The sequence below is a fragment of the Anser brachyrhynchus genome (genome assembly GCF_964034855.1).
Source record: "Anser brachyrhynchus genome assembly, chromosome: 1".
Lineage (NCBI taxonomy): Eukaryota > Metazoa > Chordata > Aves > Anseriformes > Anatidae > Anser > Anser brachyrhynchus.
Genome location: NC_137694.1, coordinates 178,725,610 through 178,751,618, shown reverse-complemented (window position 1 = coordinate 178,751,618; position 26,009 = coordinate 178,725,610). Strand labels below are relative to the sequence as shown.

The 26,009-nt window shown below is 42.1% G+C and overlaps 1 protein-coding gene across 1 annotated transcript in view; it reads right to left on the bottom strand.

The window, feature by feature from the left end:
* Positions 1 to 22,986, bottom strand: part of LOC308184517 (uncharacterized protein) — a 276,936-nt gene extending 253,950 nt beyond the window's left edge. Inside the window, exon 1 of the mRNA XM_080571648.1 lies at positions 22,136 to 22,986. Within this exon, the coding sequence (XP_080427774.1) occupies positions 22,136 to 22,851 (716 nt within the window). The 5' untranslated portion in view covers positions 22,852 to 22,986. The remainder of the gene's footprint in view (positions 1 to 22,135) is intronic.
* Positions 22,987 to 26,009: the final 3,023 nt, after the last annotated feature.

The following is a 26,009-nucleotide window of genomic DNA, read 5'->3' as shown; positions in this document are numbered from 1 at the left end:
CTTAATTTTAACCAAAAGTGCATAGTATGCCTTGTTAACCTTAAGTTTATACATTTCAACAAATATGCACCAGGGAAAAAGAGAGGAGGAAAGGAAAGGAAAGGAAAGGAAAGGAAAGGAAAGGAAAGGAAAGGAAAGGAAAGGAAAGGAAAGGAAAGGAAAGGAAAGGAAAGGAAAGGAAAGGAAAGGAAAGGAAAGGAAAGGAAAGGAAAGGAAAGGAAAGGAAAGGAAAGGAAAGGAAAGGGAAGGGAAGGGAAGGGAAGGGAAGGGAAGGGAAGGGAAGGGAAGGGAAGGGAAGGGAAGGGAAGGGAAGGGAAGGGAAGGGAAGGGAAGGGAAGGGAAGGGAAGGGAAGGGAAGGGAAGGGAAGGGAAGGGAAGGGAAGGGAAGGGAAGGGAAGGGAAGGGAAGGGAAGGGAAGGGAAGGGAAGGGAAGGGAAGGGAAGGGAAGGGAAGGGAAGGGAAGGGAAGGGAAGGGAAGGGAAGGGAAGGGAAGGGAAGGGAAGGGAAGGGAAGGGAAGGGAAGGGAAGGGAAGGGAAGGGAAGGGAAGGGAAGGGAAGGGAAGGGAAGGGAAGGGAAGGGAAGGGAAGGGATACAGAAAAATAAAAACAGACTGGATCTCTGGATTAGTGAACAGAATAACATACAAATTAAGAGCGAAAAGTTACATGCAAGTCTTAATAACTCCATTTCTCCACAGATGAAAAGACTGTCACAACATCTTTAAGACACTACTAACATTCTAAGACTTTTACACACACACAAAATAAATAAATAAATAAAAATTAAACATTCAGACACTAAAATATTTTCATAAAACAATTATAGTTATGAAATCTATATGGAAATTGTGAACAGTCAGGGGAAATCATTTGGGATGCCTAGGGGTGTAGGGAAAAATAATTAAAAACTCCATCTTAACTGCTGATTTAAGATTTGATAGAAAAAAAATATATATATATATGTTCTGGTATGCATTATTTTCTCCTGGAACCAACCTGTCAACTTCATATCAACTTCTAAATGTATTAAATACAAATACTAGTATGGCTGAGAGATAGAAATACCAAGCACTTAGTTAGTGCTCATATTTTCAACCAATAATTTCAAAAAATTAAGGAGTAAAAGAGCAGCTTTTGAACAAATAGGACATTTAAATTGAAAAGAATTTAATCATTTTTCTTCAGAAGTCATTAATGTCTAGGAGGTGTTTGGATATTTTAATAATGAACATTATTAAAACCCCTGTATATATAGATAAACAAACTGAAAATACTTAAGAAAACTGAACAATTAGGTAACCCAATGGCTGATGAATATTATTATGGATAAGTAGAAAGTACTGTGCATTAGAATGAGTAGTGCAAGCTACTTCTACACATTGATGGATGTGTAATTAGCTGCAAACTTTTACAGAACAGACCTGAGTGTCACTGGAGCAGTTAAAATGAAAACCTCCACTCAGTGCTCTATAACCACAAGAGATACCTTAAAGACATATGATTGTTTGAAGAGTCAGATACAGAATAGAACAGTACCGATGACACATATTTCAAAAATTCAGTATTCATTGCTACAGTGTTCATTTTGATGTGAAAAGATACAGCAGAAGAGAAACAGTCCAAAGAAGGGAAATGAGAATCCTTACAGATTTAGAAAACTTCTACAGAAAGAGAGATCAAAAAGATTAAGTCAATTTAGTTTATAGAAAAGATGAATAAAAGATGGCAGGCTAGAGTTATATTTAACAATATTATAGTGAATGACATCCCATTTCATCATATGGCTCTCTCCCTTTCACGTAAACACATAATTTTAGAACAAAGAAATACCTAATAAAATTAACTGGAATAATTTTGCTGCATTTTTTGGAAATTTTCCTACTGTGTGCTATACTATTTATTACATATTTTCCTCTTAGGTTTCTATATTTTTCCTGACAGGCTGTCAATGTGTCCTGGTTTCAGCTAGGATAGAGTTAATTTTCCTTCTAGTAGCTGGTAGGGTGCTATGTTTTGGATTAGGATGAGAAGAGCGCTGATAACATGCTGATGTTTTAATTGTTGCAGAGCAGTGCTTACATTAAGCCAAGGACTTTTCAGCTTCTCACTCTGTCCTGCCAGAGGGCAGGCTGGGGGTGCAGCAGGATCTGGGAGGGGACAGACGCAGGACAGCTGACCCAAACTGGCCAAAGGGGTATTCCATACCATCTGACGTCATGCTAAACAATATATAGGGGTGGCTGGCCAGGGTGGGGGGCCGGCTGCTCGGGGATAGGCTGGGCATCGGTCAGCGGGTGGTGAGCAATTGCATTGTGCATCACTTGTTTCATACACATTATTATTAGTAGTACTATTACCATTATTATTATTATTATTATTATTATTATTATTATTATTATTATCTTCCTGTCTTAATAACCTGTCTTTATCTCAACTCACAGGCTTCACTTCCCCTTTTTCTCTCCCCTTGCCAGAGAGGGAGGGGAGTGAGTGAGAGAACAGCTGTGTGGTGCTTCTTTGCCATCCGGGTTACACAATGATTTAAGTAAAAATCTACTCTTTATTTTTTATGACCAATAAGCTTCAGCAATGAAAGTTTAAACTTTGCATTTTGTAAATTACAAAATATTCCAAGCTTCTCTTTGTGAAGAAAAACAGAAGTTAATGTCATCTTAATTCTAAATAGATGAAGCAATGGTGAACAAAACTGCAAAGCAAACACGAAATTTAATAATGGCCCTCCGACAGCTTGTTGTCAGATTGTTAGGAATTCATTAAACAATGGTTGAGCAGAACAGACAATTAAATTATTCTTGTATGAAGTATCTATCCATATTATGAATATTGCATACAACAGTACACATTTCTGAACAGAAGTAGTCAACAAATTTCATTTCAGAGAATCAGCAAGAGGCTTGATTTCAGCCTCCAGATATACCCTTCTCTGTTTCTCACACAAAATAATAATAACAACAGTAATTGGGATGCTGATGTATATAAACAGACTTAATACACAAAATCTTAAGAACATCATGTAACCTTGTTGTGGTTTAACCCTGGCAGACAGCTCAGCACTACACAGCTGCTCGCTCACTCTCCCCAGGTGGGATGGGGGAGAAAAAGGTAAAATGTGAGAACTCATGGGTTGAGATAAAGGCAACTTACTAGGTAAAGCAAAAGTTACTTGCGTTAGCAATGCAAAGCAAGGAATCCATTTGCTGCTTCCCATCAGCAGGCAGGTGTTCAGCAACATCCAGGAAAGCAGGGCTTAGCAAGGGTACCAGCTTCTTAGGAAGATAAATGACATCACCCCTAATGTCCCCCCTTTCTTCCTTCTTTACCCCAGCTTTTATTACTGAGCATGGTGCCATATGGTATGGAATGTCCCTTTGGTCAGTTTGGGTCACCTGTCCTGGCTGTGTCCCCTCCCAGCTCCTGGTGCACCCCCAGCCTCCTCGCTGACAGGGCAGCACCGGAAGCAGAAAAGTCCTTGACTCTGTGTAAGCACAGCTCTGCAACAACTAAAAACATTGGTGTGTTATCATCACTCTTATTGTCAAAAATCTAAAACACAGAATAGCTTCTAAGGAGAGAATTAACTCTCTCTCAGCCAAAACCATGACAAACCTTTTGATAACTTCAGACAGAAGCTTATGCCAGTGACTTGACAGATATTTCAGATATACATTTTCTGCACACTTAATGTAAAAGCACAAGAGGGACTGATAAAATGTTCATTGCAGCATGAAAAAAGTCAATGAGATTAAAAGTCAGACAAAACAAAGACAAACACAAGTAGAATTTACAGTTCTGTATGTCATGATGTAGAATGAACACCAAATGGTGTGAGAAATTTATCTCATACTAGCATTCAGTCTGTCATTTAAAACCTGACTTATGACTGATGAGTACTAATCGAAAGAGAATCTGAGAAACGAAATTTCTGTTTTACTGGACACCTGAGCAAATAGACCAGTTATTTATAAGGAATCAACAATTTACAGAAAGTCACTGATAAATATTAAGCAGCGTGTCTAAAACAAGTTTTCAGAGAATTTTTTGTTTATTTAAGATGAGAAACTGTAATACAAAAGGCATTTCATTTAATGTTTACATCAGTTAGTGATGCAAATATTCTAATCATTAGAGTAATGATCAATAGCTAACATCAAGATGACCAAAAGTAGTATAAAGTAATAAAGTAATATATTCAAAACAACTTTGAGACAATATGATCTTAAATCAATGTTTTCAGAGGGAAAACTATGTGTGTCCTGGTTCCAGTTAGGACAGAGTTAAGTAGCTCATAGTAGCTGGTAGGGTGCTATGTTTTGGATTAGGATGAGAAGAGCGCTGATAACATGCTGATGTTATAGATGTATAGATGTATCTGCTGATGTTTTAATTGTTGCAGAGCAGTGTTTACACCAGGCCAAGGACTTTTCGGCTTCTCGCTCTGTCCTGCCAGCGAGCAGGCTGGGGGTGCAGCAGGAGCTGGGAGGGGACAGACCCAGGACAGCTGACCCAAACTGGCCAAAGGGGTATTCCATACCATCTGACGTCATGCTAAACAATATATAGGGGTGGCTGGCCGGGGTGGGGGGGCCGGCTGCTCGGGAATAGGCTGGGCATCGGTCAGCGGGTGGTGAGCAATTGCATTGTGCATCACTTGTTTTCTTACACATTATTATTGTTAATACTATTACCATTATCACTATTATTATTATTATTGTTATTATTATTTTCCTGTCTTAATAAACTGTCTTTATCTCAACTCACAGGCTTCACTTTCCCGTTTCTCTCCCCCCATCCCAGAGAGGGAGGGGGGAGGGTGAGCGAACGGCTGTGTGGTGTTTAGCTGCCAGCCGGGTTAAACCACAACAGTCTTTTTGGCGCCCAACGTGGGGCCCGAAGGGTTGAGATATCGACAAATCTGACCAGAGTGTGTTAAACTAAAATTGGTATAAGTATTGGACCTGCTTAATAGTTGCTAGTCACGATGTTGATTGCCTTAATCTCCAGTCTGCTGTACCTGTATTCCAAATTGAGTTTTATGGTGCGTTACTTTCTGTATGTGCTCCCTGTTGCACTGTTTATCCTTTCCGGGCCCTGGTTTAAGATTGTTATGGTACTGTGCGGTGTAACAATGGCTTATGAAATGATGAAATATCTGGTCACGACTTTAACCTGGTATTTGTACTCAGCACTGACGTCGACTCTATACTTTGGAACCCATATCTCGGAAACTATTAGCAATTACACCTATTGCCTGTTTTCGTTAGGGAGCCAATCTGTGAAGGGGACAGGGGAAGACATGTTTCCCTACCTGTTCACTCTCCCTTTCTCCTTCACCACCACCCTCTTATCCCCCGAGTTAGTTACGGTGGTTCTCCGAGATGTTGAATATCCTTGGGATACTCAGACCAGCCTGCTCTTGTTGTTATGTCTCCTGAATGCGCTTCAGATTTTGTGGAGGGTTAAACAACTACTTAGGAATCTCATCCGGAGATCTGTCTTGAGGCAGGATAGTTGCGAGTGGCAGGGAGTGTGGGAGGATATGGGCAGGTTTCTAGAGCAGTGGTCACCTCCAGTGTTTTGGACATTCACCCCTGAACAACTGCAAAATCCTAAAAAGCTGGCAGAATGCTTGAAAAAAAGGTGTCATGACTCTGGCAGTTCCAAAGTGACACAAATCACTGTAGCGTGCTGGGGTCTGGCTTGTGCCTATCGAGCTGCAATTGATGTTATTAGCAACCTAGCTCCAGCTCCTGCAGCCGCTCCAGTTCCAGCTCCTGCAGCTACTCCAGCTGCAGCTCCTGCAGCCGCTCCAGTTCCAGCTCCTGCAGCTACTCCAGCTGCAGCTCCTGCAGCCGCTCCAGTTCCAGCTCCTGCAGCTACTCCAGCTCCAGCTCCTGCAGCCGCTCCAGCTCCAGCTCCAGCTCCTGCAGCCGCTCCAGTTCCAGCTCCTGCAGCTACTCCAGCTCCAGCTCCTGCAGCCGCTCCAGCTCCTGCAGCCGCTCCAGTTCCAGCTCCTGCAGCTATTCCAGCTCCAGCTCCTGCAGCCGTTCCAGTTCCAGCTCCTGCAGCCGCTCCAGCTCCTGCAGCCGCTCCAGCTCCTGCAGCTGCCCCAGCTCCTGCAGCTGCCCCAGCTCGTGCAGCTGCTCCCACTCCTGTGGCTGGGTCAGAGAAACGAGCTGTAGCAGTGCAAGTTGACCCCGCAGAGGGTATCCCAACCCCTGTGGCAGACCCTGTGTCTGGGTCAGAGAAACGAGCTGTAGCAGTGCAAGTTGACCCCGCAGAGTGTATTCCAAGCCCTGTGGCAGACCCTGTGTCTGGGTCAGAGAAACGAGCTGTAGCAGTGCAAGTTGACCCCGCAGAGGGTATTCCAACCCCTGTGGCAGACCCTGTGTCTGGGTCAGAGAAACGAGCTGTAGCAGTGCAAGTTGACCCCGCAGAGGGTATTCCAACCCCTGTGGCAGACCCTGTGGCTGGGTCAGAGAAACGAGCTGTAGCAGTGCAAGTTGCCCCTGTAGACAAGGTGAAAAAATGGTATAGAGGCTCAGGTCGTTTAAAACGCAGACAGTCTTCTGCTAAGTCTGGGCGAAGTGAAGACGAGGCTGGGCCATCAAAGGTGCAGGAGACTGAAGATGAGGATGAGGATGGCGAAAAATCAACAGTAACTACCCGGACTCCATACCAGCCATCAAAGGTGCAGGAGACTGAAGATGAGGATGAGGATGTCGGAAAATCAACAGTAACTACCCGGACTCTATACCAGCGTGAGCTACGAGATGTGCGAAAAGATTTTGGTCGCTGTATAGGCGAGCAGCTTGTCACCTGGCTGCTCCGGTGCTGGGATGTGGAATTGGAGGGCAAGGAAGCCAGGCGGCTGGGATCCCTTGCTAGGGACGCATGCATTGACAAAGCAATTGGAGATGGAGCACAATCTCGCAGCCTCTGGAGGCGTCTCCTGTCAGCTGTGAAGGAAAGGTATCTCTTCAAGGAAGAACTTGTATGTTTACCAAGCAAATGGACCACCATGGAGAAGGGAATTCAGTACCTGAGGGAATTGGCCGTACGGGAAGTAATTTATAAGGACCTAGATGACGCACAAACATCCGCAGATCCAGATGCAGTCCAGTGTACACCACCCATGTGGCGGAAGTTTGTACGGAGTGCCCCATCATCATATGCCAACTCATTGGCAATACTAACCTGGAAAACGGAGGAGAATCCCACAGTGAATGAAGTGACTAAAATACTCCGGCAGTACGAAGGAAATCTCTCCTCTTCCCTAAAGGCCTGTGTCTCAGCTGTGGAGAAACTCTCTGAAGAGGTCCACCAACTTAAAGAGAATTTATCTTCCCCTCCACCTGAACGAACCAGTGTCCACCAGCTAAAAGAGAATGCTTTAGAGAAACTTTCTGAAAAGATCCACCAACTTGAAGAAAGATTATCTTCCCCTTCACCTGAACGAACCAGTGTCCACCAGCTAAAAGAGAATGCTTTGGAGAAACTTTCTGAAAAGATCCACCAACTTGAAGAAAGATTATCTTCCCCTTCACCTGAACGAACCAGTGTCCACCAGCTAAAAGAGAATGCTTTGGAGAAACTTTCTGAAAAGATCCACCAACTTGAAGAAAGATTATCTTCCCCTTCACCTGAACGAACTAGTGTTCACCAGCTAAAAGAGAATACCTTGGAGAAACTTTCTGAAGAGATCCACCAACTTAAAGAGAGTTTATTTTCCTCCCCACCTGTACAAACCAGTGTCTCAGCTATTAGGGGTAAACGTTCATCTATGCAAGGAAGACAATATGGTGGGCACACACACCGCGCCACCCTGTGGTTTTACCTACGTGACCATGGAGAGGACATGAGAAAATGGGATGGAAAATCTACTGCGACCCTAGAGGCACGGGTACGTGAATTGCAAAGGAAAACAATTGGGAAAAAGGAGTTCTCTGAAAGGTTTGCTGCTCCAACTTCCAGCAGGCAGTCCTTTAAACACAGAAATGAAGATTCTGACCAGGACTAGAGGGGCCCTGCCTCCAGCCAGGGGGAGGAAAGGGACAATCGAGTTTATTGGACTGTGTGGATTCGATGGCCTGGCACGTCAGACGCACAGAAGTATAAGGCTTTGGTAGACACCGGTGCACAATGTACTCTAATGCCATCAAGCTATAAAGGGCCAGAGCCCATCTGTATTTATGGTGTGACGGGGGGATCCCAGCAGTTAACTGTATTGGAGGCTGAAGTGAGTCTAACCGGTAATGAGTGGCAAAAGCACCGTATTGTGACTGGCCCAGATGCTCCGTGCATCCTTGGCATAGACTATCTTAGAAGAGGATATTTCAAGGACCCAAAAGGGTTCCGCTGGGCTTTTGGCATAGCTGCTTTGGAGACAGAGGACATTAAACAGTTGTCTACCTTGCCTGGTCTCTCAGAGGACCCTTCTGTTGTGGGGTTGCTGAGGGTTGAAGAACAGCAAGTGCCGATCGCTACCACAACTGTGCACCGGCGGCAATATCGCACCAACCGAGACTCCCTGAGTCCCATCCATAAGCTAATTCGTCAACTGGAGAGCCAAGGAGTGATCAGCAAGACTCATTCACCTTTTAATAGTCCCATATGGCCAGTGCGAAAGTCTAATGGTGAGTGGAGACTAACAGTGGACTATCGTGGCCTGAACGAAGTCACGCCACCACTGAGTGCTGCAGTGCCGGACATGCTAGAACTCCAGTATGAACTGGAATCAAAGGCAGCCAAGTGGTATGCCACAATTGATATCGCTAATGCATTTTTCTCCATCCCTCTAGCAGCACAGTGCAGGCCACAGTTTGCTTTCACTTGGAGGGGAGTCCAATATACTTGGAATCGGCTGCCCCAGGGGTGGAAACACAGCCCTACCATTTGCCATGGACTGATCCAGTCTGCGCTGGAGCAGGGGGAAGCTCCTGAACACCTGCAGTACATCGATGACATCATTGTGTGGGGTGACACTGCAGAAGAAGTTTTCGAGAAAGGGAAGAAAATAGTCCAAATCCTTCTGAAGGCCGGTTTTGCCATAAAACAGAATAAAGTTAAAGGACCTGCACGAGAGATCCAGTTTTTAGGAATAAAATGGCAAGATGGACGCCGTCAAATCCCAATGGATGTGATCAACAAAATAATAGCTATGTCTCCACCAACTAGCAAAAAAGAAACACAAACTTTCCTAGGTGTCGTGGGGTTTTGGAGAATGCATATTCCAAATTACAGTCTGATTGTAAACCCGCTCTACCAAGTAACCCGTAAGAAGAATGCTTTTGAATGGGGCCCTGAGCAACGACAAGCCTTTGAACAAATTAAGCAGGAAATAGTTCATGCAGTAGCCCTCGGGCCAGTCCGAACAGGACCAGATGTAAAGAATGTGCTCTACACCGCAGCCGGAGAGAATGGTCCCACCTGGAGCCTCTGGCAGAAAGAACCTGGGGAAACTCGAGGTCGACCCCTGGGGTTTTGGAGTCGGGGATACAGAGGATCTGAAGCCCGCTATACTCCAACTGAAAAGGAGATATTGGCAGCATATGAAGGAGTTCGATCTGCTTCGGAAGTGGTCGGTACTGAAGCGCAGCTCCTCCTGGCACCCCGACTGCCGGTACTAGGCTGGATGTTCAAAGGAAGGGTCCCCTCTACGCATCATGCAACTGATGCTACATGGAGCAAGTGGGTTGCACTGATTACTCAGCGGGCTCGAATAGGAAACCCCAGTCGCCCAGGAATCTTGGAGGTGATTATGGACTGGCCAGAAGGCAAATACTTTGGGATATCACCAGAGGAGGAGGTGGTTCGTGCTGAAGAAGCCCCCCTGTACAACAAGCTACCGGAAAATGAGAAGAAATATGCCTTGTTCACTGACGGGTCCTGTCGTATTGTGGGAAAGCATCGGAGATGGAAAGCTGCTGTATGGAGTCCTACACGACGAGTTGCAGAAGCTGCTGAGGGAGAAGGTGAATCGAGTCAGTTTGCAGAAGTAAAAGCCATTCAGCTGGCTTTAGATATTGCTGAACGAGAAAAGTGGCCAGTTCTCTATCTCTATACTGATTCATGGATGGTAGCAAATGCCCTGTGGGGGTGGTTACAGCAATGGAAGCAGAACAACTGGCAGCGCAGGGGCAAGCCCATCTGGGCTGCGGCATTGTGGCAAGATATTGCTGCCCGGGTAGAGAACCTGGTTGTAAAGGTACGCCATGTAGATGCTCATGTGCCCAAGAATCGGGCTACTGAAGAACACCAAAACAACCAGCAGGTGGATCAGGCTGCTAAGATTGAAGTGGCTCAGGTGGACCTGGACTGGCAACATAAAGGTGAATTATTTATAGCCCGATGGGCCCATGACACCTCAGGCCATCAAGGTAGAGATGCAACCTACAGATGGGCTCGTGATCGAGGGGTGGACCTGACCATGGACACTATAGCACAGGTTATTCATGACTGTGAAACATGTGCTGCAATCAAGCAAGCCAAACGGTCAAAACCTCTTTGGTATGGAGGACGATGGCTGAAATATAAATATGGAGAGGCCTGGCAGATTGATTACATCACACTCCCTCAAACCCGCAACGGCAAGCGCCACGTACTTACAATGGTGGAAGCAACCACCGGATGGCTGGAAACATATCCTGTGCCCCATGCCACCGCCCGGAACACTATCCTGGGCCTTGAAAAGCAAGTCTTATGGCGACATGGCACCCCAGAGAGAATTGAGTCAGACAACGGGACTCATTTCCGAAACAACCTTATAGACACTTGGGCCAAAGAACATGGTATTGAGTGGGTGTATCACATCCCCTATCATGCACCAGCCTCTGGAAAAGTTGAACGATACAATGGACTGTTGAAGACTACACTGAAAGCAATGGGTGCTGGGACATTCAAAAATTGGGATACACATTTGGCAAAGGCCACCTGGTTAGTCAATACCAGGGGATCTGCCAACCGAGCTGGACCTGCCCAATCAAACCTGTTACGCACTGTAGAAGGGGATAAAGTTCCTGTAGTGCACGTAAGAAACATGCTGGGTAAAACAGTCTGGGCTACTCCTGCCTCAGGAAAAGGCAAACCCATTCGTGGAATTGCTTTTGCTCAGGGACCTGGATGCACTTGGTGGGTAATGCAAAAGAATGGGGAGGTCCGGTGTGTACCTCAAGGGGATTTGATACTGGGTGAGAATAGCCCATGAGTTGAATTGTAGTATGTTAATTATTATATAATAATGTATGTCATCACTACCATGATTGCTATATATCATAGATGAAAATGGTGATTAATTAGAATGTATTGGACAGAGTGTAACCTGAGCATGACATAAATGGTATGGAATAAGGGGTGGATATCTGTCCTGGTTCCAGTTAGGACAGAGTTAAGTAGCTCATAGTAGCTGGTAGGGTGCTATGTTTTGGATTAGGATGAGAAGAGCGCTGATAACATGCTGATGTTTTAATTGTTGCAGAGCAGTGTTTACACCAGGCCAAGGACTTTTCGGCTTCTCGCTCTGTCCTGCCAGCGAGCAGGCTGGGGGTGCAGCAGGAGCTGGGAGGGGACAGACCCAGGACAGCTGACCCAAACTGGCCAAAGGGGTATTCCATACCATCTGACGTCATGCTAAACAATATATAGGGGTGGCTGGCCGGGGTGGGGGGGCCGGCTGCTCGGGAATAGGCTGGGCATCGGTCAGCGGGTGGTGAGCAATTGCATTGTGCATCACTTGTTTTCTTACACATTATTATTGTTAATACTATTACCATTATCACTATTATTATTATTATTGTTATTATTATTTTCCTGTCTTAATAAACTGTCTTTATCTCAACTCACAGGCTTCACTTTCCCGTTTCTCTCCCCCCATCCCAGAGAGGGAGGGGGGAGGGTGAGCGAACGGCTGTGTGGTGTTTAGCTGCCAGCCGGGTTAAACCACAACACTGTTCCAGTTACAACTGTTACATCCAGTTACATCTATAGATACATCTATTGTGCAGATTTGTGTCTATTATGCCCAGATACAGAGAATTAATGAACACAGGGACCAGACTATAGTCCAACCTCTGAAGTCTGGCTTTTCAGGTTATAATTCAAAACATAAATGGTGTGACCATCTGGCAAACCTGATAGAATATTATATGTAAAAATGTGTTGATCTCTTCAAAGGTTACAGTTTGGACTCAGTCTATGGGATCTATTAGTCCATGCCATCAGCTTGGTTTTACATGAGGCAAGAGAAATAATCAGGGCAGTGACTGAAGACCCACAGTGACATTTGCTACTGCCCTGGTGAACACTTTAAGAACTGCCTTAGCAGCTTTCCTTGATGTCTCCTTCTGCTCCTTTGTCACTCTTCTACAGTCTTCATCACTGCAAGCACTCTGGATATTCAGCTGTCTGTAGCCACAGCAAGAAGTCTTAGTATGGTCTCCCAAGCAGCCCCTGTGGTATGACAGTCTCACTGAAATGCTGAGGAGTGACAGATTGGCAACTTCTAATTTAGATGCTGAGATCCTGACCAGGTCCAAAACTTGACGGCTTTTCCATCCTCTCACTAAATCTAAAACTCATTTAGACTGTCTCTTGTTTCAGTGTGGATAGCATTCTTTTCCCTAGCCTTAACAAATATAATATTGTCCCACTTATATTCATTTATAATAATAATTTTCCCCATTTTTTTCTTGGTTATGCCATGACCAATGCATGCCTTTGCTGCTGCTTCCCTGCTCTTCTGAGTTAAAATACTTTGCACCCACCACCACACCACCCCCATCCTCATTACATAATTATTTTTTGCATTTCTTCACTCTGTGTATTGACTCTTATTCAATATCATGCATTAAAACTTGTTCCATCTATTGACTCACTCTGCCTACCTCCATTATTTTCTTAATACATTTTGAAAAAAAGCACCTTTGAACGTGCCTTCAGAATACATATATATGTCAGAGCATGGCTAAAAGTTTACCAGCAATACCAGAGAGCCTTTCAGCTTTTCTATACTGTGTATTTAAAAAAATAAAAATAAAAATTCAACTGTTCTAAAAGGTTTTAATCTGGGCTGAGTTTGTTTTCTGCAGGATGATAATGTGCTTGTTTTGCTAATTGAGGTAAATTGGAATAAGCTACAGAAATATACGTGCCAGCTGGGCAAATTTTGCCTGTACTGGTGATACATTCTGCATACTGTTAAAGAAAAAAATAAATCATCTGTGCTCATTGAGCTAGAATGCAAAGAGTAGATGCAAGCTGAATTGATGTCTTTTAACTTGGTTCAAGCAATGAAGAAATTCTTATCACTGTGGCTGAAGTAAAGGAAATAAGGTATGCCTTGTGCTCTCATGTCATCCCCTTTCAGGGTGGCAGAGGGGAATGAAAGTTCTGTTCAAGCATGGATTTGCTGTGAGTTGGGGAGGACAGTATGGTGAGAAATCATATTTAGCCTGTGAATTCATACTACTTGGCATGAAGTTTATGCTCACCTACTCCGTGAGACAGTTGTCAATGTGTATCCTACCCCTCTGGTTGGACTTAGAGGAAACTTTCATTCTTTTCAGTTATAGCATCTGGTCTTAAATCTTGGTTTTTAGATTCTTTGTTTATCTATCAAGAGCAGGAGAGGGAGAAAAATTGGAGTGAAACTCCTTCTTCAGGACAATGAGTCAGGAGGCAAGGTACACAATTTATTCTTGACAGAAGTCAAAGGAAGAAATAGCTAAAATCTTACAGTTGTTGAACAAAGAAGTGGCCTTCACAACCAGCCCATGCACTCACTTGGGACTCCTGTCATGGACTTTCACCAGAGGTCAAGGCAGTCTGGATAGCTAAGGAGACTAGTCTTGCCATTATAGGAAAATACAAAAGTAATCAATAGATCTGCCAGCACTTCTAAAAGTGCTGGAGCATATGTCTTGGAAGTACCTTGGGGGAAAAAATAAATAAATAAATAAATAAAACAAGGCTTTTGACACATGATTTTCTCAAAAACAATTTAGAGAGAGATGTCATTACTGAGGAGAAGGAAAACAAAACAAAACAAAACAACCCCCCCCCAAAAAAAAAAAAACACCTATAGAGCAATAAGACAGTAAAAGTAGTTCCAACACAATATTTGTAGATATAGAAGAAATACAACAGAGAGAGACTGCAGAGGATGAGAAGGCTTACACACTCTCTTTAAATAGCCTCTCTCATTGCCATTGTCTGAGACAAAGTACTTGACTAGATCTACTATTGGTGTGATCCAATAGAAAAATTCCAGCATTTTTAAGATAGATCTATCTTCTATCCAGAGAAGGACAAAAAGAAAATTAAGCCTTCCTCCCACTTCTCTGCAAACATAATGTTTTCATGATGACAGGATACCTCTGAAAAATTGGGACTATGGGCTGTTCAGATACTCCTTCTGGATACATAAGCAGAGACAATTAGATTAATATTTCAAGTTTAATTCATTCAGACATTTTTTTGAGGGGTTTTAATTTTGTGGGCTAGGGCAAATCAGACTGGGGAACTTGCTATTCTTATTCTTTCAATGTTATTTAAGGCTATTCAAGCCTTGGAGGGCATTAATCTTCTGCAAGTCCCAGAGGGAAGAGAGCACATTTTCCAGACTGCTGGTGGAATCCATCTATCTCTGCAGAGGAGATTTTTCATTGCCTACTCACTGAACAGCCTAACAAGGAATGGAGTGGGCTGCAAAGCTATCAATGGATTCTGGAAGTGTGCCTTGCCCAGAAATCATATTTGAACATCTTATGATCCTCCTGCACAAAGAATTAGAAAATCCAACACTGGAGGCTTTGATTAAAAATAAAGTGGTTTTAGACAAAGATATATAGGTCTGCAAACTTATCTTTCTTTCCTTTTTGGTGTCCATACTGGACTACCTGCCATAAATGACATATGTGAGAAACTTTTCCAGCTACTGCAAGCCATTGTGACAAAGTCTGCAGTGATTTGTCCAACATTTTAATGTTAATAAAAATGCAATATATTCAACTAATGTAACAGAACTGTGAAATAAAAGACGTGCTTATGTTGCTCACGAATAAGAATGTTGGCTTCCTGCTTGAACACATAGACAGCATTTATTTAATCTCTTTCTGGCTGCAGTTTCTGGAATTGCTTTTGCCATTCCTAATTTTATATTATGCTGTCTTCTGCTGTGCCTCTGCTCAGATTCAGGATGAAATGAATAGTGCCAAGAAACTTTAACTAGTGCCCATACTTCTTGGAGAAGGCAAAATGAGCAAACATCTACCTTGTGCTAAGGTTCTGACTTCTTAGAAACTCATTTGGCTTATTGCAGATTGGAACTGGGGTGTGAACAAATATATGTAGCATGTATGCTCCCAAAATTTAGTGAATAGCAAGCCAAAGCTTGAACCGATTCTGAGAACAGCATTGTCCATCACTGCCTGCATTGTATGTCAGTTTAATTAAAGTCCTTTCTGCTCTTCAAATTGTCCTCATATAAATGCAGATATTGGGTATTTCAATAAAAAAGTCATTCCTCTGGCAGAAATCTTGAGTGTTCCCTCCAGCTAACTAATAATAGCTGAGCATTAGCTGTCTTTCAGTGCCGTTTGGCACCCTAAGTCTAGTACTGCAGAAACTGGAATAGATCCCATGGTAAGCAATGGTACAAACACCAGACAGGTGTTAGCAGTCTGCCAAAGAACTTCTGCTAAAGGTAAGGTAATACAGGAAAGGAGGTCGAAGGAAATAGGTTCCAAAAATTGAGAATGGTGATAAGAGATTATCTGAACATGAACATGGATACATACTAACATATGTTAAACTAACTAACTTTTATAAACTCTTTACTCCATACACAAACGTCAATTAGATTCAACATGAACATATGCAGTGTTTTAGGGTATTATTTCTTTTTTGTGAATTTGAGATGGTGTAAACATTTCAAAATATCCAGGGTAGACATCAGGTTCTACACCGAGAGGGCAGTTGGGCACTGAACAGGCTCCCCAGGACAGTGGTCATAGCACCAAGCCTGCTGGAGTTCAAGAGGTGCTTGGACAATGCTCTCAGACACATGGTCTGATTTTGGGGTGGTCCTGTGTGGAGCTAGGAGTTAGACTCAGTGATCATTCTGGGTTCCTTTTGTTTCTGGATATTCTATGATTTACAAAACCAAGTGAGGAATTGAATGTTTGAAGTGTTTAATACAAGTAGAGAAAAAGTGGGAGGATTCAGTTTGAATTCACCTAATTTAGGTGCCTCTGCACAGGTCTCTACATGGGAGGCAGGTTTCTAAAATTTCATTAGAGCCAATGGAATAAGGTTCAGTTGCATTGTGGTATGTCTTGTTTAATCTCTAGATGCCAGTCTGAAATATTGAGATCTTCTGTAGGCCCCGTGTCAAATCTGCCAGCTTTTTGCAGATGTTTTGAATGTCCTAAGGCATTTCAAATGGCATTGGGTGCCTATGTTTAGATAACTGAGTCTCACTTGGTGAGCTACTCAAAATACTCAGAGGAGTCTAGCTTTCTGCTAGAAAATGACTCATTTCAGTTGCCTAAAAGCAGGTTTCTAGTGCAATTTCAGAAGGCCCTAGAGTATCCACGACATCTGCACAGGCTGATGGATATGACACAGGACCTAAGGGAAACTCGTGACCTTCTGAAGTATCTGTTAGCAACTAGACAGGATATGACTGCTGTTTGAAATAGTATAGACATCTGTATTTAAGCAGTAGAAACAGCCCCCTAAACATAGATGTCTTAATCTCAGATTGAATCCTACCCAAATAGCCTAGGTTAGGAATTTAATTAAGTAAATTGATTGGCAAAAGTTACTGAGAAACCAACATCTCCCATGGAAGTCAGATGTATTTGAAAAAACTAATCTGATTGGTGAATAGACGTATGCAGAAAAAGAAATGATACTTATCCATCCATTTTAAATGCAATGCACATTTTGGGGGGAAATTATAATTACAGGGGGGAGAATACTCAAATGGCATGAATATTCACATTTGTAGATGATTTTTCTTTACCCATGCTCATTTCTCTTAACTAACTTGAATATCTTCAGGCAATCAAATTTAGCTGGCAGGATCACACACGTAAGCAAATTTCAGTCACAAGTATTTTCACAAACTGATTGGCACACAGGGGGATTTTTTACAGAATTGCTTCCACGCTCATCCAAACATGAACAATGATGTGCAATTTTATCTGACCTGTGCTAGGGAATGAATTTAAAACACTGAACACTGATCCATGCAGTAAAAGTATCTATTTAAAAATAATAATCATAACAACAGAAATCAAATTCCATTTAAATGTTGTCCGCTTGCTTACAGAAATCACATGCAGAGAACAGACTAAATTGATTATATGGATTTGTTTCAGAATAGACACTAAACTGTGTTAGAGAGCTAATGATTACTATGCCGTGAATGCAGTTCAAACCAGTTTTGGTGTAGATGAAGAGTCAGGCAGTAGAGAAGAGGTATAAGTTGTTTTTGCTTCTAAAAGATACATCGATCAATGCAGAGTAACAGTATACACCGCATGTCAGACAACAACAGAATCCCCCTCTCTTTACCCCCAGATGTTTAACCAAGAGCACAGCTGCCAGGGGCAAGAAATGTAGGTGAGATGCTCGTTGAAAGAGACAGGTAGGGAAAGATGTTTGGAGACATGTAGGCTCTGAAGAAGGCACAGTGAGGCAAAGGCTCTTGGGGGAACATGGAGAGATACCCTTGGAGGAAACTCAAGGGGAGAGACTCTTTTGCCTTGTCTGGATACTCTTTCCTACCTGTTTTGATTTTAATAACTACTTTTAATCCAATTGCTTTGACAAGAGTCTCAATGGCTCTTCTGCTTCTGTACACAACTTAAAAATATCCTTTACTTGACAGCAGTGCTTACCATCATCTGCCTAAGAACTCTTCAACAGAAAACAACACCAGGTTCTCTGGCAGTCTATTTTGATCACCTTGGATGCAATCATTCCCAGCAAACATCAGCTGCTGCACTTTCTTATGTCTATCCGTCATCCCACAGCTGCATCAATGTTGAAAATATTTTCTTCGGAAACACAAATTTCTTATGCCTCCTCTCTTCCAGTTAACTCTTTATATACAGCAAACATGGCTTAACTGCATTCAATGTACAGTCATCATTAGTCTAATGTTTGTTATCTACAGACTATGACAAGGTGGAAGAAAGCTGGACAAACTCTCAGTGCAAATATATAGTAAATTGCAATACTTTTTTTCTGGAGCAAAATGGTTAGTGATCACTGTCTATATATTTTGGTAGTGGAGATAAAATGTACAACCAATATTGTAAATACTGAGGTCTCTAGCGTGTACTAGAGGAAGACATTAAAATATATTAAAATAAGATATTATTTTGTTTATCAATGTATTTGGTTTGAATATTACAGAAGAAAGTGATAATTGGCTTCTTCTTGGCTGTTGTATTCTAATTCACGTACTGCAAATGGGTGATGCAATCTTCGTTTTTAACTTTAGCACAGAGTTAGACCCACTGTTTCTTTTGTACAATCCAGTAATAACACTAGAAAACTTTAAACTGAAATAAGTTATCAGTGTTTGCCAATACCTGTGGAACATGCATGATTATTTATTTTGGAAAGCATGACCTGGTAGTTACCATAGAGCTATTTAACTAACCATAATACTTGGATGCAGTTAAACTACTTCCCCTTCCCTTCCCTTCCCTTCCCTTCCCTTCCCTTCCCTTCCCTTCCCTTCCCTTCCCTTCCCTTCCCTTCCCTTCCCTTCCCTTCCCTTCCCTTCCCTTCCCTTCCCTTCCCTTCCCTTCCCTTCCCTTCCCTTCCCTTCCCTTCCCTTCCCTTCCCTTCCCTTCCCTTCCCTTCCCTTCCCTTCCCTTCCCTTCCCTTCCCTTCCCTTCCCTTCCCTTCCCTTCCCTTCCCTTCCCTTCCCTTCCCTTCCCTTCCCTTCCCTTCCCTTCCCTTCCCTTCCCTTCCCTTCCCTTCCCTTCCCTTCCCTTCCCTTCCCTTCCCTTCCCTTCAGAGGACTGACTTTTCTGAGTCTCAGAAAGAGTCTCAGATTTTCAGATGGCCCTTATCATGTTGTCTTACCCCTTCACTTCTCATCATTAGTGCTTCTTGTCTTTAACCTTCAGATTGTAATTGACTTTGATTCCATCATAATAAATCTACTCCCCCTTCTGCCCTGCCCCCCCCCCCCCCCCCCCCCGCCATGGTACTTCTGTTGTTGACCTCACCGTTCTTTTAACTAACTGTTACTATGTTTCAGCATCCCAAACACCTAAAAAAAGTATTTCCTTCTTTGTATTTATATAATCTTGTTTCTAGAGGTTATTTGGAAACTAATTTCTTCACCACAGAAGAACTAGATAGCTCTGTACAGAGCTGAGCTCCAGACTTGAGCTTGAGTTTCATTTTCAACATCATTCAGAAGCCTATTTCAAACTCAGTAAATGAGTTTTTTACCTTATCATTAGGTTACATTTGTGGAATTAAACACCACTTCTGTCGTTTCATTTTCCTACTATGGGTTTGTCAAATATAAGCTACCTATTTTATATAGTAGCATTTGATTTTCTTGGTTAAGGTCATAGGCAGGACAAAAAAAAAAGAAAGTTTTGGATTTTAGCTGACTTGCTCTCCACTTCTACACATACAGAAAGCATTGCAAGGCATAGTAAGCTCAGTAACAATGAGTAACAATGTGTTCCTTTTCCGCATCTGTATTGTGAAATCTAAGGGAAACTGTTCGAAATGCAGTGTCTAAGGCACTAATTTAACAATGTATCTATATATTTATTAGACATCTCCTCCCATGGAATCCTCCCAAAGCAAATGCTTGTTTCCTGTTAAGATTTCTGAAGACCTTCAGATCAGTCAGGTCCATCAAATTTAGGTTACTTAAAGAACAATGAGCAATGATGGGAGTATATACCCACCTGGGTTCTAATCTGTCATAGTGTCAAACAGAACAGGGTCAATTTTTTTTTTTTTAAAAAACAAGAAGATAGTATTCCAGGTCCTACATTTTCCAGAATAGCTTAGAGGCTAGTGCTTTTTCCCCATAAATGAGAGACCATTGTTCTAGATCTGATTCAGACCGAGGGTCATGGAATCCACATTTTCTGTATGGGAAATTTTGAGAGTAGTAGTTCTTACCTCTTTCTGATGAAACATTATGCATTCAGGAAGAAAGCAATGGCATGGTGCCACAGGTCATGGAGACTGCATAAGAACAAGGAGACATCTGCCCAATCATGTGATCAAGATCTCACCTAGCTGATCTTCCTTAGTGTAGACCTCTAAAATCTGTTTGCTCATTAAGAGAAGTTACACCTTTGTCTGGTGATTTTTCAGTAAGGATGGAAATTCATCAAGGCCACACAAAGAATTTGAATGTAGTGTGAAAGTAAAAAAAAAAAAAAAAAAAAAAGAGAAAAAGACAACAGAAAAATAGACAAGCAGTGCTTTCAAAATAGACTGTGTTGCCTGATACAGGTAGAAAAAGGGAATTGTCACTATTAAGAATAATACCGAAGTTATGCATAGATACAACCTCAAATCATTACCGATTCCAGTTAATAAAGAGCTTGGAGACGTCTTAGTTCTTAATTTGATGCTTTAATTATAAGACTGCAATGACATTAAAATCAGTCACTGACCACCGCAGGAATTTCACATTAGGACATGCCTTTGCTCTTGATGAAATAATGATCATTCGGTATATTTCCATTAATCATTATTTGATTAATGAAGAAATGCCAGTTTTGTTTTATTCAACTTGCTATCACAACATATTCAACTGGCTGTCAACCACAACCCCCAGATCCCTCTCTGCGGGGCTGCTCCCCAGCATCTCATCGCCCAGTCTGTACGTATAGCCAGGGTTGCCCTGTCCCAGGTGCAGGACCCGGCACTTGTCTTTGTTAAACTTCATGTGGTTGGTGATCGCCCAGCTCTCCAATCTGTCCAGATCTCTTTGCAAGGCCTTTCCACCCTCATCAGAGCCCACAACTCCTCCAAGTTTGGTGTCGTTGGCAAATTTGCTCAAAACACCTTCTAGTCCTACATCCAAATCATTTATAAAGACACTGAAGAGGACTAAAATGGAGCCTTGAGGGACCCCACTAGTGACCATTTGCCAGCCAGATGTGACCCCATTAACCACAACCCTTTGAGCCCTGCCCGTCAGCCAATTGCTCACCCATTGTATGATGTTTTTGTTTAGCTGTATGCTGGACATTTTGTCCAATAGGATCCTATGGGAAACCGTGTCAAAAGCTTTGTTGAAGTCCAAAAAGATCACATCAGCTGGTTTCCCTTGGTCAACTAGATGGGTGATCTTATCATAAAAGGAAATCAAATTTGTTAGGCAGGACCTACCCCTCATAAACCCATGTTGGCTGGGACCAATGACTGCACTGTCCCCCAGGTGTGCTTCAATAACTTCAAGGATCATCCTCTCCACAATTTTACCAGGCACTGATGTGAGACTGACAGGCCTGTAATTGCTAGGGTCTTCTTTCTTACCCTTCTTGAAAATTGGCACAACATTTGCCAGCTTCCAGTCCAATGGGACCTCTCCAGATTCCCAAGATCGTTGAAAAATAATTGAGAGAGGTCCCACGATGACATCAGCCAGCTCTTTAAGCACCCTGGGATGGATCCCATCCGGACCTTGTATGGATCCAAGTGGAGCAGCAAATCCTGCACACGTTCAGGGTCGATTGGGAGTTTGTCATTCCCACCGTCATGGTTCTCCCACTCAGGGCACCCAGGGTCCCAAAGCCCATCATCAGCATTGAAGACAAGTGAAGAAGGCATTAAATGTCTCTGCTTTGCCATTGTCTGTGAGGAGACCTTGTCAATTGTCAATTGTCATTGTCTGTGAGGAGACCTTCCCCTGTCAAGTAACGGACGTATGTTTTCTTTGGTTCTCCTTTTTCTGTTCACATATCTAAAAAAACCTTTTTTATTATCTCTCACAGACATGGCCAGCTTCAACTCTAGTTGGGCTTTGGCCCCGCAAATTTTCTCCCTACAAACACGAACAGCATCCCTGTATTCCTTCCTCGTCGCCTGACCCTCCTTCCAGCAGCCGCACACTTTCTTTTTCCGCCTAAGCTCCAGTAGAAGATCCCTGGTCAGCCAGGCTGGCCTTCTGCCCCGCCTGCCTGCCTTCCGATATTTTGGAATCGCCTGATCTTGTGCTTTTAGGAGGCAGTGCTTAAAGACTGACCAGCACTGATGGACACCTGTGCCTTCAAAAGCAGCTTCCCAGGGGACCTTGCTGACTAGTTCCCTGAGCAGCCTTAAGTCTGCTTTCCCCATATCCAGGGCTGAAGTTTTAGTGGCAGTTTTCCTTCTGTCACCGTAAATTCTAAACTCAACCACTTCATGGTCACTATGACTGAGACAGCCGCCAATTGCCACGTCTCCCACAAGACCCAATCTGTTTTCGAGCAACCGATCAAGGAGGGCACCTTTCCTAGTTGGCTCTCTTAGCACCTGCACCAAGAAGTTATCATCTAGGTGCTTAATGAACCTCCTGGACTTGCTCGTTTCAGCCGTGTGGTGATCCCAGTTGATGTCTGGCAAGTTGAAATCTCCCATAAGGACAAGGGCAGTTGATCTTGAGGCATCTCTTTGTTCTGCAAAGAATAATTCATCGGCGTTGTCGTCCTGGCCAGGTGGTCTGTAATAGACTCCTACAACAACATCCCCTTTATTTGTTCGTCCCTTAATCCTTACCCAGAGGCTCTCAACTTTGCCATCCCCAACTTGAAGTTCCACGCAGTCCAGCCCATGCTTCACATACATCGCCAACCCACCACCTCGCCTACCCTGCCTGTCCCTCCTGAAGAGCCTGTAACCATCTATTGCAGCACACCAGCCACAGGACTCATCCCACCAGGTTTCACTTATGCTGATGATGTCATAGCTGCGGGACTGGGCCAAGACTTCTAGCTCGTCCATTTTATTCCTCATACTGGGTGTGTTTGTGTAGAAGCACTTCAAATGCGCTTCCCTACACACAGCACCTTGTGGAGCCGACCGAAGGACCTCACTGGCACACAGTCCCTCTGATTCTAGTGCACCATCCCTTAGCTCATCACCGGCATGTCTGGAACATCATGTATTCCTAGTTAGAGTAACTTGTATTTGAATTTAAGAGAACTGAACTGGGGTTTATGAGTATAATTAAGTATGTGTTCTAACAAAACTGTTACTATTATTGGTAATTTACCAGCTAATATCTTCAGGATGAAGTCATCAACAGGTAATGTTATTTATTATAAATTTTCATAACTTCTATAACTGTTGCTCCAGAGTTATTCAAAATTGTTATTCAAATCTGTTTCCCATTTACATGTAAATATTACACAGATGAATAGACACAGCTCAGCAGGGTCATTTAGTTTTATAGAACTGCTTGGAGAGAAAGAGTGCTTTTATCTGTTAAGGTATGGTGTGTTGTTTTGATAGTACACATGGTAAACTAAAAATGGCATGAAAGTAGAACTAAAAGAGGAATACGATTGCCAATAGAAATGGGGAATCCAGATTCGTCCAAAAGGTTATCTGAAAACTGTCTGAAATGTTCTTTGTTTATGCCTGTACACTCTAGGCTTCATGAAGTCTTCAGAGATATCTGAAGAAAAGATCTGCAACTTAATTGTTTGTGTTTCTCATTTCTCATTAGTAGCTTAGAAACAGTCCCATAAGACATATAACTTTTAGTATTTTATATATCTTCTATAACATTTTATAACATTTGTTCCATAGACATTAACGTGTAGGTAACAGAAGTAAACTATATGTTGGAGACAAGTTTTAATCAGTGACAGAGGTATGACATATAATCAGTTATTTTCCTGGAAAATGTTTCTTTGACAGTCATCCTAAAGCAGAGTCATTGACTTCTGGTAACACAAGTGGTCACAGCAAACGCAGAATATTCACTTCTAAAGGTAATACTCTAATCTGTGACTTAAGTAATAAACTTTATAGTTCAAGCAATTACGTTACCTTTTAGCTACAAATATAAAATATTAATATTTTCTCATTTATTTTCATATTTTGAGTGATGAGCAATCATAATTTAATAACACCTGGTTTAGTAATTCTCATTCTGTAAACACATGAACAATAGAGAAGTAATTTGCAGTTGAGTAAAGTATTATATCAAAATAACTTGAAAAATCCTAGGATCATAAATTGTCTAGTGATGATCAAATTAGTTTCACAGAATCATAGAGTTATACAGTGGTTGTGTCTTGAAAAGACGTCTGGAGGTTATCTAGTCCTACTCTCCCATTTCAATAAATATGCAATAATTTCAGTAAAATGCAATAGCTTTCAAGAAAATATGTAGCAGACTAAATCCTCAAAGCAAACTTAAACCAGTTAGGTTCCATTTCTTTGATTTCATCCTCTTCACCTAAAAGACGGATGTTAATTTTCATTTAAATGCACCTTTGCACTTCTAGATTTTGTCTGGGACCTAGAGCTGGATTGTTAAAGACTACAGAAACCCACAAATATTGCAGAACCCTTTCAGATTCACCTGAAACATCGAATCTGAGAAGATACACCAGTAGTAAGATTTTTGTGTAACTTTACTTGATTTTTACCTTCTGCGTTTCATTAACATACATTTTGGTTTTGATCTGGTAGACCAGATGCTAAAGTGGTAAGGCAGCATTGTTTCTTCTTTCGTATCACATTGTTGTTAATAAGTTTGAATTGATATTTTTGATAGTCTCTCTCTCTCTTTTTTTAGATCATGTTCTTTTTGAAATACAATTAGATTAACACTGACTGAACATCTGTCTCATTCACAGACTTAGCTAAATCAGTGGAACAACTCCTACTGATTTCAGCAACACAAGGTCAGAACTATAGAGCCGAGGTTCATCCAATCTAAATCTCATTGCTGAAATGTTTCTACATTAGGAGTGCCAATCCATGTGTTTAAAAGTTAATTGCTGAAGTCAACACCAGTCACATTCAGCTCCCTGAAGGTGATTCACTTGATGCTTGTATGACATTGATAAGAAAAAAAAATCATTTTCCCACTTGATCTTATGTACAGTAGGGTGGGGTAAACCTGGTCTCCAAAAGGCACAATATCTCTGCGGTTGGCTGCATTGTGCTCTAGATATATATATTTTTTTCTATTCCTGTCTCTTGTTGACTACGTATGGAGCCACAAACATCTATAGTTCTAACATAGGTACTTCAGCTAGATGTTTGCTGTGAAGCAGGATTATTTTGCAGTAAACAGATTTCCTCTCAGAGTAATATACTGTGATTTTCCTCCTGTGAACACCTTCTTTCAAGTTTTTTACACATAATTACCTGAATATTTTAATGTGGTTCCTTCTTCTTTTTCTGCTCTTGCAGACTGTGCTTGTCTCAGTTCACTATATGAAAAAACTTACATGCATCTTTCAGATGGATAATTTGGTTAAGGTCATTGTCAAGCCTAATAAATATATAAATAAAAATTAAGAAACCACAAAAACAAACCTAAGATAACTAAGGTATAATTTTTACAATCATCTATTAATTTGTGTTTTATTTAGACATTAGAAGCTTGACCTACTGTTTCTTAAAGGATTCTTACTTTTAGTGTGTCTCACTGAATATTGTGCTGTTTGTCTCTAATCGCCCTCCCAAACACATTCAGCTGTTCATGCCCCACTTCTATAATTGCCTACCAGAAGAGTTACACTGACTTCCCTGCTCTAGTTGCCTCTTCAGCACTTTCTTCCAGCCTTGAGTATCGCATGCCCAGTAAGGAGAACTTACCCAACGGTTTGGTAAACTGTAACTTGTTTCACTTAAACCCGTCTTGCATATGAATGTGTTATCAGACTGAGATCATTACAGACCTTTCATTTACCTTAGAAGATATCTCATCTAGCACTCCTGTTAAGTGTTACAGCACAATGGCCTATATTCACTGTCTGAAA